Source organism: Amphibalanus amphitrite, unplaced genomic scaffold, assembly GCF_019059575.1.
Source record: "Amphibalanus amphitrite isolate SeventyFive unplaced genomic scaffold, NRLGWU_Aamphi_draft 000612F_arrow, whole genome shotgun sequence".
NCBI lineage: Eukaryota > Metazoa > Arthropoda > Thecostraca > Balanomorpha > Balanidae > Amphibalanus > Amphibalanus amphitrite.
In genome coordinates, this window is record NW_024882106.1 from 326,134 (window position 1) to 341,556 (window position 15,423).

Sequence of the window (15,423 nt, forward strand, 5' to 3'; positions counted from 1 at the left end):
GCACATTTACATGCAATGTCATTATATCTGATACGATGCGAGATCACAGACCAGAGATCCAGCTTATAACTTATATTAAATATTTGACCGATGAATCAAATCAAAAGGACTTTGTACGATGTACGTCAGACACGTACCCAGGATTTCGCCCAAGAAGGGGTCACCCGCTCTTGAAGGGGCCCGCGAGTCATCCGGGGGCCCGGGGTCAGCCCAGGCAAGGACGTATCCAGGACCCTTCGATGGGAAGGGGGGAGGGGGCACGGTGGGTCTAGACTCTAGTCCCACTGGCAGACGGGCCTCTTTAAAACGGTCTTTGCCGTGAGAAAATGTGGAAAATTGGCAAGTAAATGTATCATTTATGCCCGAGGAGTGTCCCTAATTACGGAGCGAGCGAAGCGAGCGTAGTCTTTCCTTAGATTAACGGAAATTTCTGAGTATGAGCGGCCGGCCGGCCGGCCGGCCGTGGTCACGCTTTTGCGAGGCTTATATCTCAGCAACCACTTGACCGATTTACATGCGGTAATTTTTGTAGGGTAGCTTCATTCCTTCTACCAAGTATTGGACTATTGCCGATGCATGTGAGTGACCCCTTATGCACGTGCCACGTGCAAAACGAAGAGGTGTCACTTTTGTAATTGTTGCAATATCTCGGTAACTACTTGGCCGATTGCGCTGAAAGTTGGCATGTAGGTAGGCACCCACTAGGCAATACATATCCATGTGCCAGAATTGGGGTGCTGCTGCACGTGCGCACGTGCAGGGGTCGATTCCAGATCTCGAGAACGGCTGGACCGATGGCGCTTAAATTTGGCACATGGTTAGGGACCGGTTAGTAGGGTGCCGTGCAAAACTCAGTTGGGACCCATTTTGCACGTGCGCACGTGCAGGGTGCCGCTTCCAGATCTCGAGAACGGCTGGGCCGATTGTGCTCAAATTTGGCACATCGCTAGAGACCGGTTAGTAGGGTGCCGTGCACAAGTCAGCTGGAGGTACCTCGTCGAAATTTCGCACGTGCAAGGCTCACCCTCTCGCTCGCTCCGTTAGTCGCCCCAAAAGGCGTTATACTGGTATGTATACACTAATGTCTAAGGTACATAGTATTTTACGAGCGAGAGAAGCGAGCGAGCTCCTCTGAGTCACCGTCCTCAGAGTCACCGGTGTGTGGCGCGCTCAGAGGTGCCACTTGGGGCATTCCACGATAGATCGACCAAAATTTTATCAGATTTACACCCGACCATTTTTGATTTTGATGAAATCTTGTCTACAGGGTTCTCTTATGCCCTGAAGTCAATGGTGACAACGCCAGACCCCTACGGTCAGCGGTTTAGGAGATATAGCCCCGGGCATTTTGACGAGGTCACTCTGCAGAGTGATTTTTGAAGTGCTATATCTCCTAAAGGAATGAAGGAAATGCATTAAACCTTTGCATCGTTGTGATCGTGGTGAAATGGGCAATTAATTGGCCATCTCGGATTTTCAAAAAAATGATTTTGATTTTTAGCTGTGACGTCATCAATTTTTAAACTTTCTGGCTACCCCCCTAGTACATTAAAATTTGCCATTATTTTTGCTCAGAAATAAAGTTCCGTCAATTTCCTTTCGACTGGAAAAAAACAAAAATGGTAATCTTTCTACAAATATTTTATTTTATTTTTTGAAAATCGCACTACAAACTCTGATTTACAGAATCGGGTTATTAAGCAATATAAGACACATCTGCGAGGACCAGTTACTTCCAAAAAGAGGTTATCTGGGTTTCGGCATATATGTAGGGAAATACAGAATGTTAACCCTCGCCGGACCTATTGGTTTTCTACATACGCCCCGGCCGAGGGGGGGGGGCGGGTACGACCCCCCCCCTCGCCGTTTCGCCCCTGGTGGAGCTAGCGCGTCGCGGAAAAAAACGAGCGTGTGCGCCGTTACGAGACGCAGAGATTGGTACCCGATTTTAAGGTCCTAGGTCAACCGGTGACCTCTGAGGTCAGGTCAAGTGCCCAAAGGTACGGTTCAGTTTTTGGTGAATAACTTCGCGGAAAATGGCCGCAGAGCCGCGATTTTGGCAGCATCGTGTTCGCCTCGCTCAGGCGCGTCGAATGATATACTTTTTGTTCGGGTCAGGTCAACTTGGGGTGTTGACCTCAGGTCAAGGTCAGGTCAGCACCCTAAGGTCACGAAGTTGGTCTAAAGGGGTCATGTCGCATATCATTCGATTCGGCAGGTCTTCCTGAGTCCATTGGTGGCTTTCCCGGCTCGCTAGCTCAATTTGATCAAGAGTTATTGACGAAAAACTAATATGACCTTGATGACGTCATAAATGACGTCACGAAAGGTCAACATTGCAAAAGTGACGCATCTAACCTTGCAAGGAGTGCATCAAATCACGATTCTGTGTGCTTGAGATAGTTGGAGATCGTTCCCGGCGCCAGAATAGCAGTTTTCATTTTTCCCCATTGACTTATAATGGTGAGGTCACGAAAATGACCTGACCTCATATGACCTTTAGGAAAAATCCGAGATATACAAGTTGTGAGACTCATAATGGATACTAGATCCTGCAAGTTTCATTTCCCTGTGACATCTCCTCTGGCAGTGAGGGCGTTGCGAAGTTGCGACATCTGAAGACCGTGCAGAGGTTCACTTATGACGTCATAGGTCAGTGACCTGACCTGACCCAAAAATGCGGTTGGTGTCAAAAGATGCGGCTTGGATCAAAGGTCAGGTATGCCAAGTTTCAGCTCTCTACCGCCGGCGTGTTCGGAGCTATCGCGAAAAAAACCCTATGGGGGGGGGCGGCACCCGCCCCCCCCCCCCCTCGGCCGGCGAGGGTTAGATTAAAATATCTTACGCTTTGTTCCAGTTGCGAAAAATATTCAAGAAAATATTATTTAGGTGTTTTATAAATCCAGTCCTTCCACTGTCCGTGCCAGCTGCACCTATTTGTCGTTTCAGAGCAAATGTATGCAAAATTCATATTACAGAGTTGTTTTCAAAAAATAAAATAAAATATTTATAGAAAGATTACCATTTTTATTTTTTGACAGTCAAAAGAACATTGACCGATCTATATTTCTGAGCAAAAATAATGACAAATTTTAATGTACTAGGGGGGTAGCCAGAAAATTTAAAAATTGATGACGTCACAGCTAAAAATCAAAATAACTTTTTTGGAAATCCGAGATAGCCAATAAATTGCTCATTTCACCGCCATCACAACGATGTACAGGTTTAATGCATTTCCTTCATTACTTTAGGAGATATAGCACCTCAAAAATCACTCTGCAGAGTGACCTCGTCAAAATGCCCGGGGCTATATCTCCTAAACCGCTGACCGTAGGGGCCTGGCGTTGTCACCATTGACTTCAGGGCATAAGAGAACCCTATAGACAAGATTTCATCAAAATCAAAAATGGTCGGGTGTTAGGCCTTGGTCGATCTATCGTGGAATGCCCCACTTGCCAGTGGAAGGCCGTCAGATGCGTTGGTTTTGGTCCTCACAGGCGCCGTTGCGGGGTCTCAGGGCTTAGAGACACTGGTGGGGCCATCATTGGCATGTGTGTGGCCGTGCAGAGTGGCCTGCAAGTGGAAAGTGGCCCTTCATAGGCTGGCAAGGACACTCAGAGGCTGGTAAGAGGCCCTCAAAGTCACTGGTACGTGGCCCTCAGAGGCGTCGGTGTGGGGACTCTCAGAGCCGCCGATGTAGGCCCTTAAGATGCGCTGGTGTGGGTCCCTTGGAGGTGGCGTGAGGAGCTTCGCAGGTGCCGTCGTGGTGGCTTTTAGAAACACTGCTGTGGGCCGTGGGGCTATCACAGAAGGATGTGGAGCCATTGCAGCTGATCCCTCATTGGCCGTTACTAGGGCCATCAGAGGTCGGCAAGGTCTCTCATAAACCGGCATTGGGCCTTTATGGAGATAAGTGTGGCTACATAGGAGCCAATTACGTGCTCTCACAAGCCCTGTGGTGTCTTTCCGAGTTGAAGCGCGGCTAGCACGAACCCTCTGCCACCAACTGGCGCCGCAGGGCCCGTCGGGTTCGAAGGAACCCTAAACCCGAGAACGGGCACGTACCCCCTCGCTTCCTGACTATGCCACTGAATCCAAGTGATCAGGAAGGAACCCTTCAGGTAATCAGGGGCCTCTCAGATGACCAGGGGTTTTCAATTGATCAGGGGCCCACCAGGTGACCAGGGGAACCTCTGGTACCCAGGGGCCCTCAAGTAACCAGGGACGCCTTAAATAACCAGGGCCCCCTCAGTAAACGGAGGCCTCTTAGGTAACTGTAGGAGTCCCTCAGATAACCAGGGTCCGGCAAGGTCTCTCAGGTCCGTTTTTGACGAGGCTGTTATTGACGTCAGGTGCGAGCCTTTTGCCACCAGCAGAGGGCCCTTTCAAGCCTTTAGACTTTTGACTTTTGAGCCGTTTAAGGTCTCTTGAGGGCCGTTTGACGTCTCTTGAGTTCCCTTTGAAGCCTTCTAAGGGCCCTTTGAGCAGCCGAGGGGCCTTTGAGGCCTTTTGGGGGCCTCTTGACGTCAGCTGAGGACCGTTTGGGGCCTTTTGATGGCCATTAGACGCCAATTGAGGACCCTCTGACACCAACTGGGGGCTCTCTGACGCCAGCTAAGGGCTCTTTAAGTTTGACGCCAGCTCAGATCCCTCTGACAACAGCTGGGGCCCTCTGATGCTAGCTCAGGGCCCTTTGACTCCCTTTTAGGCCTTCTGAGGGCCCCTTGAGGCCTTCTAAGGACCCCTTGAGGCTTTTTGAGGGCCGCTTGACGCCAGCTGAGGACCGTTGGACTCTAGCTGAGGACCGTTTGAGGCCTTCTGATGGCCATTTGGCGCCAGCTGAGGGCCCTCCGACACCAGCTGGGGGTCCTCTGACATCAGCTAAGGACCCTTTAAGGCCTTCGGAGAGCCGTTTGACGTGAGCTCAGGGCCCTCTGACGCCAGCTCAGGGCCCTTTGACGCCCTTGAAGGCCTTCTGAGGTCCGTTTGACGTTGGTGAGGGCCCTTTGAGGCCATTTGACAGGCCTTTGAGGTCATCTTGGGCCCTTTCAGGCCATCTGAGGGCCCCTTGACACCATCTGAGGGCCCTTTGATACCAAATGAGGCCCTTTGACGCTAATTGAGGGCCCTTTGAGGCAATCTGAGGGCCCTTTGACACCAGATGAGGGCCATTTGACGCTAACTGATGGCCCTCGAGACCATCCGAGGACCCTGTCACGCCATCCGAGGGCCCTTTGAGGCCTTTTGAGTGCCATTGCAATTTCACCACAATCACCCTGGCTGCGCTACTAAGCATTTTATGGACTCATATGAGACTGCTGGGGAACGAGATGGGCCCTCCCGGTCTTTTCAATCTTTATTTCATCATCCGGTCTTCGGCGGTCTAATGATTAGGGGGCCCCCGACTTGAATGGAATGGATCATCTCATTGTACTCATTGTGATATAGTGGAATCCAATGATTCAAGAACTTACATTCGCAAATAATATTGGTTACGAGCCTTTCCCTTTTCACGGCTGATTCACTCATCGAAAAAAGAATCACGTGTTTCACTACGATACCTCCGCTCAGGAGAAGCGGTCAAAAACGCATATCTGCAAAGTTCGTCGAATGAACATAATTGAGAATCACTCCACCACGACAAAAACGCACATCTACGTTGCTCGTTCACTGTTTACCAAGCCAAAAACGCGTATCTGCACAGATATGCGTTTTTGTCTTGGAATGCAAAGACATTACTGCACACGGAGACCAACAATACGCATATCTGCAACAGATATGCGTTTTTGTTTTGGAAGAGGATTATTTAATCCAGGCGATTACCAGCAGGGAGTAGATATGTAAAAGTTATGTGTTTTTGCCTCTGCGGATGCCTGCCTAATTGTGTTGTGTGTGCTTTTTCCAAACTTATATATGAAATATTTAGTTATTAAATGACGTATAGACTTTAATATTGATATGAGCATGTGTAGCTCATAGAGAGCAATCGAATGGTATAAAAATTTTTTTTGCCAAAATTGTTAGTTATGCGTTTTTGCCTTTGCACGGCAGTAAGTGTCCCGTGTGTTGCCCGTCTGACCAGGACCAGTGCTCCCTGCCAGGTGCTTTTCCCTCCCGTGTGTCACCCCGTCTGACCGCTGCTTTATTGACAGGTGTTCCGCCCCCCGTGTGTTCACCCGTCTGACCTCTACTCCTTCGCCAGGTGTTCCGCCCCCCGTGTGCTCATCCGTCTGACCGACTCTCCTTTGCCAGGTGCCCCCCCCCCCCGTGTGTCACCCCTTGTGACCGACGCTCTATTGACAGGTGCTCCTCCCTCCCGCGTGCTGCCCCGTCTGACCTCTACTCCTTCGTCAGGTGTTCCTCCCTCCCGTGTGTTGTCCCGTCTGATCTATTCTCTACTCCTTCGTCAGGTGTTCCTGGAGGAGTCCAACGATCCGCTGTCGGACTTTGCCATCGGGTACGAGGACTACCTACAGTGTCCGCTGCAGCCGCTCATGGACAACCTGGAGTCGCAGACGTACGAGATATTCGAAAAGTGTCCCGTCAAATACTCTCAGTACCAGGTAATGTGGTGGCGCTGCTGGCTCGGGATCGGTTGGATTTTATAAGGACATCTTATGAGTGTTATTGTGAGACATGTGAGTTTACGCTATACACCTTTTAGTGCTGTTGTTTTGACATAGAGGAACAATTGTATGCTCACCATCTTTAAAAAATCTAAACTTAGCCTCAAATGTCGGGAACGTTCCTTCTTCATTTCGTAAATGTTCAGCTGTTGTTTATGTTATATTAAATAGATGAGTTACCTATACCCGTTTGCCGGCTCTGTTCCTGACCCGGTCTGTGTCCCCGTTCTAGCGCGCCATGTACCACGCGTTCCTGGACCGAGTACCCACTGAACGGAAGGACCAGGATACCATGTGAGTGCTGGGCTCGGGACTATATAGAGGTCAATGGGTGTCGTACTTAAAAGGACTTCTCTAGGCTCTGTAAGTTGGAATTGAATATCGGATGCGAAAATCACCTGATGTTGTCGAGACTTGAGATGCGTACGAGGGTGGGGCCTTGGTGGTATTAACGACTTCTTCGGGATATGTACATATATCAGTTACACATTTTGTAATTGACCATCTGCTTTTCTTTGCTTTGGCCGTGCTGTACTCTACGGTTTCCAGTCTCGAAAGTGACGACATTGGTGTAAGTGGTGATTGATTTCATTGTCGGCTTGATTTAACCCAACATCATATCACCTGTTCAATGTTCATCGATTATCGCCAGTCTAGTTAGTAGCGCCATCCTAAGCCCGCCCCCGGACCTGACCTGGCCTGACCTGACCTGACCTATCAGTACTCTCTCCCTCCCCCAGCGTTGTGATGGTGATGGTTGTCGTATCTGATCTGACCTGACCTGACCTCTGACCCCCTCTCCCCTCAGCGTTGTGATGGTGGTGGGTGCCGCTGCTGACCTGACCTTATTTGATCCCTCCTCTCCAGAGTTGTGATGATTGTCGTAGCTGACCTGACCTGACCTGACCTGACCTCTGACCCTCTCTCTCCTCAGCGTTGTGATGGTGGTGGGTGCCGGCCGCGGCCCGCTGGTCAGGGCCGCTTTCCTGGCGGCCCGCCAGGCCGAGCGGCAGCTGCGAGTCTACGCCGTCGAGAAAAACCCCAACGCCGTCGTCACGTGAGTTCTGACGCGCTGAGCTGAGGTATCCTAAGTGGTCGGTATATGGGCCGCTATTTTTCATAGGATTGTTTGTAGTACAAATATCCTGTCATTAGTTGCAATGACATGTGGAACCAGTTAAAATCTCGAACAATTTATTTTCAATTCATTGGCCTCTTCCGTCTGGTTCTCTTCTTGCGTCTATTCCCATCTGACCTCATAGTGTGTCCTTTGCTGACCCCATACAACTTATTCTGACCCTCTCTGACCCCTGCTGACCCCTCTAACCCCTCTCTGTGAGAGTCTGCGGACGGCTGTAGAGGAGGAGTGTGGCGACACAGCTGTTGTCGTCTCGTGTGACCTCCGCTGACCTGTTGTTGTTGTTGTTGATTTTCCCTCCGGCCGCGGGTGGCCCCGCGGCGTAGCCTCATCGGCTCTGGAGGGCCCTGAAGGCGGCCACCAGGGCCGCTACCACGTCACTGCGCCAGACCTCGTCGGGTGTTGGTAGGATGTTCCCTACGGCCGGGATTTTGAGGCGAACACCCATCAGGCCCGGGCACGTGAGCAGGATGTGCCGGGGGGTGTCCGCCTCTTCGCCGCACAGCGGGCACCGGGCGGCCTCGCATAGCAGGTCCCGGCATTGGGCGCAGGCGGCTGAGGGGCTCCGGCCGATGGAGTGCAGGAACTGGGTCGATCCACTCCAGTGGCCAGTCCGGATCTGGTGGACATCGATGGCTGTCCGCCGATCCAGGCCGGAGACCGGGGGCGGGTATCTCGTACCCATCAGCTCCCGGTACCAGCCGGTCGCCGCTCTGCGTGTCGGGTCTGGGTATGACGGTCTGTCCCTGGCCGCCTGGTCCCTGGCTAGACGGGCCGCAGCCTTGTAGACGGTGTTGACGTCGATGGAGGCGATTTCTTGATCCAGCGCCGCCGCCTCCCCCGCCAGCACGTCCGCCGCCTCGTTGCCTGGGATCCCACAATGCGATGGGACCCACTGCAGCGTCACGTGGCGGTCCGGTGTGGCGATTTCCAGCAGGCGGCTCCATATCTCCGCCCCCTGGACCGTCCTCTGGGCCGAGGGCCCCTCTCTCAGTGCAGCCAGGGCAGACTGTGAGTCGGTACAGATTATTATTGGCAGTGTGTCGTCACGAGGGTGTGTCGCCAGATGTTCCAGGGTCATTGCGATGGCCAGCATCTCCGCCCTGAAGCTGGAACAGAGCGCTCCTGCGGGCCTCTTCAGCTCAGTGCGGTCATCATCGGCGTGGACGACCAGCGCGCCGGCCCCCCCACAGAGAACGCCTCCAGTCGCCGACCCGTCGGTCCACACCCAGGTCGCACATTGGGTCAGGGACGCCAGGTGGTGTAGGGCGGCTTCCTTCTTCGTGGAGGCGGCAGCTCCGGCTGGGAGCCCCGCTCCGATGTCCAGGTTAAAGCTGATCGTGCCGGTCGGTTGCCAGGGCGGGGGGCGCACGGGGAGCAACGGCTCCACCGGTAGCTCCACTCCAAGGGTCCGCCACACCTCCCGACCCAACTGGCGCCATCCGCAGACGGTCTTGAGGCGCCGCGGTGGGTCCGCCACGGCCAGTCGGTGTAGCGGGTCCTCCTCGGGCAGTGCCATGGCCTTCGCCAGCATCCTCGCCGCCAGTGCTGTGCGGCGCGCCGCGACCGGGGCCACGCCGGCTTCGGCCATTACTCCGTGGATGGGGGCCGACCCGATGCAGCCCGTTATGACTCGGGCCGCGGCACGCATCTCGCGTTCCAGGACTTCTATGTTAGTCCTGGCGGCGCCGGCATCCAGGCGGCCGCCGCATGTTCGATGGCTCCCCTAACGTAGCCGTTGGCGACGGTCCGGAGTTGTCTCTCCTCCAGGCCCCAGCTGCGACCGGTGATTCGTCGCAGTTGAGAGATGCGAGGGCGGACGCGGCGGCGGAGGTTCCTGCAGTGGGGGCCGAACCCCAGAGTCCTGTCCAGCGTTACGCCGAGTAACTTCAGTTCAGGGCCTCCTTCCACCGTCTGGCCCGCCACACGGATGCGGCAACCGACGGCGTCCCGGTGGCTCTGAGACAGAACTAGAAGCTGGGTTTTCTGGCCCGCCACCTCCATCTTGTTCTCCCGGGCCCACTTGACCAGGGTATCGGCCGCTCGTTGTGCCCGCTCCCGCGCGACTTCAATCGTGTTACCCGAGCACAGTGTGGAGGTGTCGTCCGCAAACATGTACGGAGTAGTGCCCGGCAGGGCTCGGAGGGTTGACGCTAGAGGAGCCGACCACAACAAGAACAAGGTCGGGGACAGAACACTGCCCTGGGGCAGCCCTGCCCTGGGGCAGCCCTGCCCTGTAGACGCGCTCGCCGCTCCTTGCTCCGTTGAGCTCGACACAAGCCCGCCGGTCTCTGAGGAAGCTCCACACCCAGGAGTTGAAGCACGCCGGTACTCCCATCTCAGCGAGCCGGGCACGCAGGAGGCGATGGTCCACCTTATCGTACGCTCGTGCGAAGTCGTACGCAACGAGGACGAATCTCTGCGCCGACTCACCGTCCGGCAGCTGTCTCCGGGATGGGGGGCACGGCTTCAGCTGCCATCCGTCCTGAACTTGTTGGGTTAGACGAGCGATGGCATCCTCCACACCCCGCTTCTCTCTGAAGCCAACCTGTTCAGGCGGGATCATGCTTCGGGTTGCGATGATGTGGTTTAGTCGAGTCGCGACGAGTCGTTCAGCCAGTTTAGCGATGTTGGATGTCAGGGCAATCGGGCGGTAACTTGCTATGAGCCGTTGGTCCTTCCCGGGCTTGGGAATGGGCACGATGACGGCACGCCGCCATTGACACGGGACCAGTCCGGTAAGCCACGAGGCGTTGATGAGACGGAGCAGAGCTCTGCGAGCCACCGGACCCAGATGTCTGAGGTGCTCGTTGCACAGGTCATCGGGTCCTGGCGACTTCTTCAGTTGGGCGCTGGAGATTTGACGCAGCAGTTCTTCCTCCGTGAACGGTGAGCAGCAACCCGTTCTGTTACCCCTGCACTCTACGCAGGTGCGGACTTCGGCTTCTTTCAGCTGTTTCTTGGCCCGGCGATCGATGGACTTGGCTCGCACCTGACTGGAAACGTAGGCGTACGTGCGGTTGAACGCCGTTGCCTTGTCCCTGTCCGTCACCAGGGTGCGGCCGTTGTCTTCCATGGTTTCTTGTTTTCTGTGGTTGTCATCTGACGCTCCCTCCCACATCTTCAATATCTTGTGGACCCGCCCGAGGCTCTGGTGTTTGTTGAGGTCCTTCGACACGAAGTCTCTGAAGTGTCGTTGAGAGACGCGGCGCTCGATGGAAGCGGCGCGTCTCTTGGCCTCGATCCAACGTGCCTTGGCCTGGGGGTCCCTGTTACTGTTTTGCATGGCTCTTCTCGCCGCTCTTCTGTCTTCGATTGCCTCCTCCAGCTCCGGGTCCAGAGCCCAGGGTTTGGCGTCGGCTCGTGCCCCTCTTGGTACGTGGGCAACACTAGCCTGTTGGAGGATCGAGTGGAACCTGGTAGCCATCTTCTGAACTGGTTCGTGTTCCGGTTCCGCTCCTTGGAAGGCGGCTTCGCACATCTCTTGGAAGGCCAGCCAGGCGGCTTTCTTGAATGGCGGCTCCGCTGACCTCGTGTGACCTCTGCTGACCTTGGTGACCTCCGTCTGACCCCTCCTTACCTCTGTTGACCCCCTACTGACCTCTCGGACAGACTGCGGACGGCGGTTGAGGAGGAGTGGGGCGACACAGTGGTGGTCGTCTCGTGTGATATGCGCGAGTGGCAGGCGCCAGAGAAGGCCGACATCCTCGTCTCGGAGCTGCTCGGTTCGTTCGGCGACAACGAGCTGTCGCCCGAGTGTCTGGACGGCGCGCAAAAGTACCTGAAAGGTGAGTGAAAGAAGGTCGGTTGGGCCTGGGATGCCGCCACCCGTGGGCTGGACTGGGTGAAAGGTTCCGTATGCTGACACAGGCAGTGTGTTTAGAACTCGTGGTCCTCCAAAGACTTGTGCCCCTTGGTGAAAGCCATCACCGCTGCCTCGTTCCGGGAGCCGTAGACGGACGAGGATTTTTTTTTGTTATTTGTAGGAATTTAAGTTATACTGCTTTGGCATTACTTATACGCTATTGCTGGAGTAACAAGAGACTAGAACAAGACATCTTGCCTGTTTCCACCGAGACCCCGCAGTCGCTGAGGGAATACGCTCTGCGCTGTACATCACCGTCCTTGTGTCTCCCTTCTCACAGATGACGGCATCAGCATACCGCAGAACTACACGTCGTTCCTGCACCCGGTACAGTCGCCCAAGCTGTACAACGACGTGCGCAGCTGCCGCGAGAAGGACAAGCCGGCCGTCTCGCCGTTCGAGATGCCCTACGTGGTGTACCTGCAGAACGTGCTGCGCGTGGGCCAGCCACAGCCGCTCTTCCACTTCGAGCACCCCAACAGAGGTGGGTTCACACTTCACTCAGATTCAGGGTCACCGGTCACTGGTCAGTGGTCAGGCGGAGGTCACTGTGTGGGTAGGGGTTACTGGGTTGCCGGCCTTTTCACTGGTCACTGGTGTTGTGTCACTCTCACTCTGCCGTGCAAAGGCAAAAACCATTATGTCAGGTCAGAGGCCATTATCTCAGGTCAGAGGTCACCCGAACATAATGGGTTTTGCCTTTATACGGCAGCACTGTCCTTGTCAAGTCACTGCCACCAGTCACTGTCTAGGCGAAGGCTGGCAGGGCTCAGTTCATGCTCCAGTATAGACCTCTACATGCGTACCTCTTCATACAGAGCTGAGGTCTCTGGTTCCAGAGATATCCGTATCCATAAATGGAATCTGTCTGCTATACTAAGTCGGTTATATAGATGAATATTGAGTAAGTCACTGTTAGTTCAGGTACAGGCTCGGGGCCTCGGGGTCAGTATCTGACCCGAGTGTATCGCTGCATGGGACGGACGGGTGATGGCGCCAGCGGTCGGTGGGGTGGCCCGTGGCTCTGTCTGTTGGGCTGGCGGCCTCTGCAGCACCGGTCAGATTGGCCCTGCGCTGATCGCACCGACAATGATAATGAATCAAGATGTCAGTGGCAGTTGTGGTGAAAGTTGTGACAGGTGCAAAATAACGGTGGCAGTGACACCGTCCCTCGAGGGCTGGTTGTGTTGGCAGAGGACCATCTGACCCAGCACGACTCAAGATGCTGAATGACAATGGACATTGGACATGAAAATCTGTCATACAATGTTGCGCTGCTTGCCTTGCAACTATGAACTCATGATTCGGTGGTGCTATAAGACTGTCGTTGGCAATTCTGCATTACTCTTAACTGTTCATTACCGTGTTATCCTTACCACCACCCCTTCACCTCTGCGCCCACAGACGAGGTGATCAACAACAGCCGCTTCAAAACGCTGACGTTCACCGCCGATCAGGACTGCACGGTGCACGGCTTCGGCGGCTACTTCGAGTCGGTGCTGTACAAGGACACCATGATCAGCATCCACCCGCACACACACTCGCCCGGCATGTTCAGCTGGTTCCCCATCTTCTTCCCCATCAGGGTGAGTGTGATGCCACCGGCCGGGCGCGCTGGGCTACCCACACGGCTCACCAAGTCAGTTTGGTATTGTAATGGGTTATGAGGATGAATGGGCTAATGGCCCGGGGCGCTGGGTTCCCTGGTATTTCAGAGCTGTTGTGTTTGTTAGCGGGCGCTGGGTTCCCGGCCCTTTCTCCATGTAGAGTTCTCGAGGATGAGTGTGATACGGTCGGGTTTCCGCGCATATAAGGATATGACTGCCGGCCGATGGATTCCCTACCCTGTTAGCAAGTGTGCTATCGGCAGCTGGATTGTCCAGTCCTGTAAGTCCTGTAAAGGTCACTTGACTAGCTGGACGGTGGACCTCCAGTTCACCGTATTATTGGTACCTGAACTCCTACAGGGTGAGATCAACGGGCCGCAGCTGGTTTCCTATGCCTTCCAGTGGCTATGCGGCCGGTCGATCTTTCCTCCTTTTCTTTTTTGCCTCTTGCTTTCCAATTGGCCAGATCTAGAGCCAGTGGCTAAAAAGTCAATAGCTGACAACTTGCCTTTGATTACGTTCTCGTAACGCTGGTATACTGAAATCTGATGCTATATGAAACCGCATTACAATTATCAACTGTACTGTAAATTGTAAAAAGCAAGTGACAGGTGCCAGCACTTACACGGACCCAACGACGACGGTACTGGAAAACAAGGCCGGTGATCGGCAGCTGATGACCGTGCAACCTCGTTCATTTTGTCATATTCAGCCATCCTGTGCCGCCGATCTGTGTCCCACAGCCCGTCTCCCTGCTGTGTTTGGGGACCGCCTCCCATCCCTACTTTGTTTGGGGACCGCCGCCCATCTCTGTCCCGCCTCTGCTTTGTTTGGGGACCGGTGGCCATCTTTGTCCCGTCTCTGTTATGTTTGGGGACCGCCGCTGCCCATCTCTGCTGTGTTTTGGGACCGCCGCCCATCAGCTGTGTCCCGCCGCCCGTCTCTGCTCTGTCTGTGTCCCGCCGCCCGTTTCTGCTCTGCTCTGTGTCCCGCCGATCTCTGCTATGTTTGGGGACCGGTGGCGCGCCGTGCGTTACCGATGACGTGACCAGACTGCCGGCGCCGCCCGCCGCCCCTCTGCTCTGGATGGGCAGAGATTAATGAGCGCGTTTGTTGACGCACGTGCCCAGTGTGCCGGACCGCCGCGTGATGTCAGCTTTTAGGGGGGGGGGGGGGGAGACATCGGAAATCGGCCGGCTAGGATTGTGTGGAAAGGGAGCAAGGAGGCATCATACCCAGTACGAGATTATGAGGGTAATGCTCAGGGTCAACTGATGAATGTCGTTACTTAATTTGAATCTCGTTGGTGACTTGGCTAGGTAGCCTCTGAAAGCTGAGTCATTCAACAGTTTTATGTAGTGTACGGACAGAGCCATACATCGTGGAAAGAAATTATCAAAGAGTAGTCCGAATTGGCCAGTCACAATTTTTGAGAGCCGTTTATCTCTGTAGCAGCAGAACCTAACAACCATCGGTATGTTGAGGATGATCAAATGGCAGATATATTATACATATGTCAACCATCGGTATGCTGCATCAGTTAATCTTATGACCGCTACCAGACGTGTGCCACCGACACTTATGTTTGTTGACAATAGCGCATTTTGAGCGTCACGATACTTTTTTCAGAAGTGTCATCTTGACAGAATTTTTGCGATGGCTCGTTCAATTCTATCCAAATGTTGTTTCTTTATGTAGGTACGTCCACATTGTATTGTACCTCTCTTTCTCAAAAGAGTGACGCTTAACCCGCGCCCCGCTGGGCTATTCAGCCATACGCGCCCTGCTGGGGGAGGGGGAGATTCTGCCCCCCCCCCCCCCTGTCTAACTTCAGAACCGATGGTCGTAGAAAGACGGGGAAAACGGCACTCGAAAGCTCTCAACAAGGCGGATCTAAAGAGCCCAAATTTTTTTGCTTAAGTAGGTCAGAGGTCAGGTCAAGGTCAGGTCAAGGGTACAAAATGTAAGTTTCTACAGTATCGGCCTTGCACCGTAGTTGCCGGAGAATGGACTGAGACTGATCGCCCAAAACGTGTTCTTAGACTACCAAGACAATATTCGTTGCATACAATGTCATTCAAAGGTCAAGGTCAAGGTCAGGTCAGGTCAGGTCAGGTCACCAAAAACAAAATATAGAAAAGGGCATGTGCGACACATGTTTTAAGGGTCATTTTACTCATATAATTC

At 53.9% G+C, this 15,423-nt stretch overlaps 1 protein-coding gene across 3 annotated transcripts in view; it reads left to right on the plus strand.

The window, feature by feature from the left end:
• Nucleotides 1-15,423, plus strand: part of LOC122363261 (protein arginine N-methyltransferase 5-like) — a 36,762-nt gene that overhangs the window by 11,234 nt on the left and 10,105 nt on the right. For all 3 annotated transcript variants that reach the window (XM_043332312.1, XM_043332310.1, XM_043332313.1), the window contains exons 7-12: nucleotides 6,411-6,563; nucleotides 6,859-6,920; nucleotides 7,561-7,683; nucleotides 11,377-11,552; nucleotides 11,910-12,113; nucleotides 13,034-13,215. In XM_043332312.1, the coding sequence (XP_043188247.1) occupies nucleotides 6,411-6,563; nucleotides 6,859-6,920; nucleotides 7,561-7,683; nucleotides 11,377-11,552; nucleotides 11,910-12,113; nucleotides 13,034-13,215 (900 nt within the window). The remainder of the gene's footprint in view (nucleotides 1-6,410; nucleotides 6,564-6,858; nucleotides 6,921-7,560; nucleotides 7,684-11,376; nucleotides 11,553-11,909; nucleotides 12,114-13,033; nucleotides 13,216-15,423) is intronic.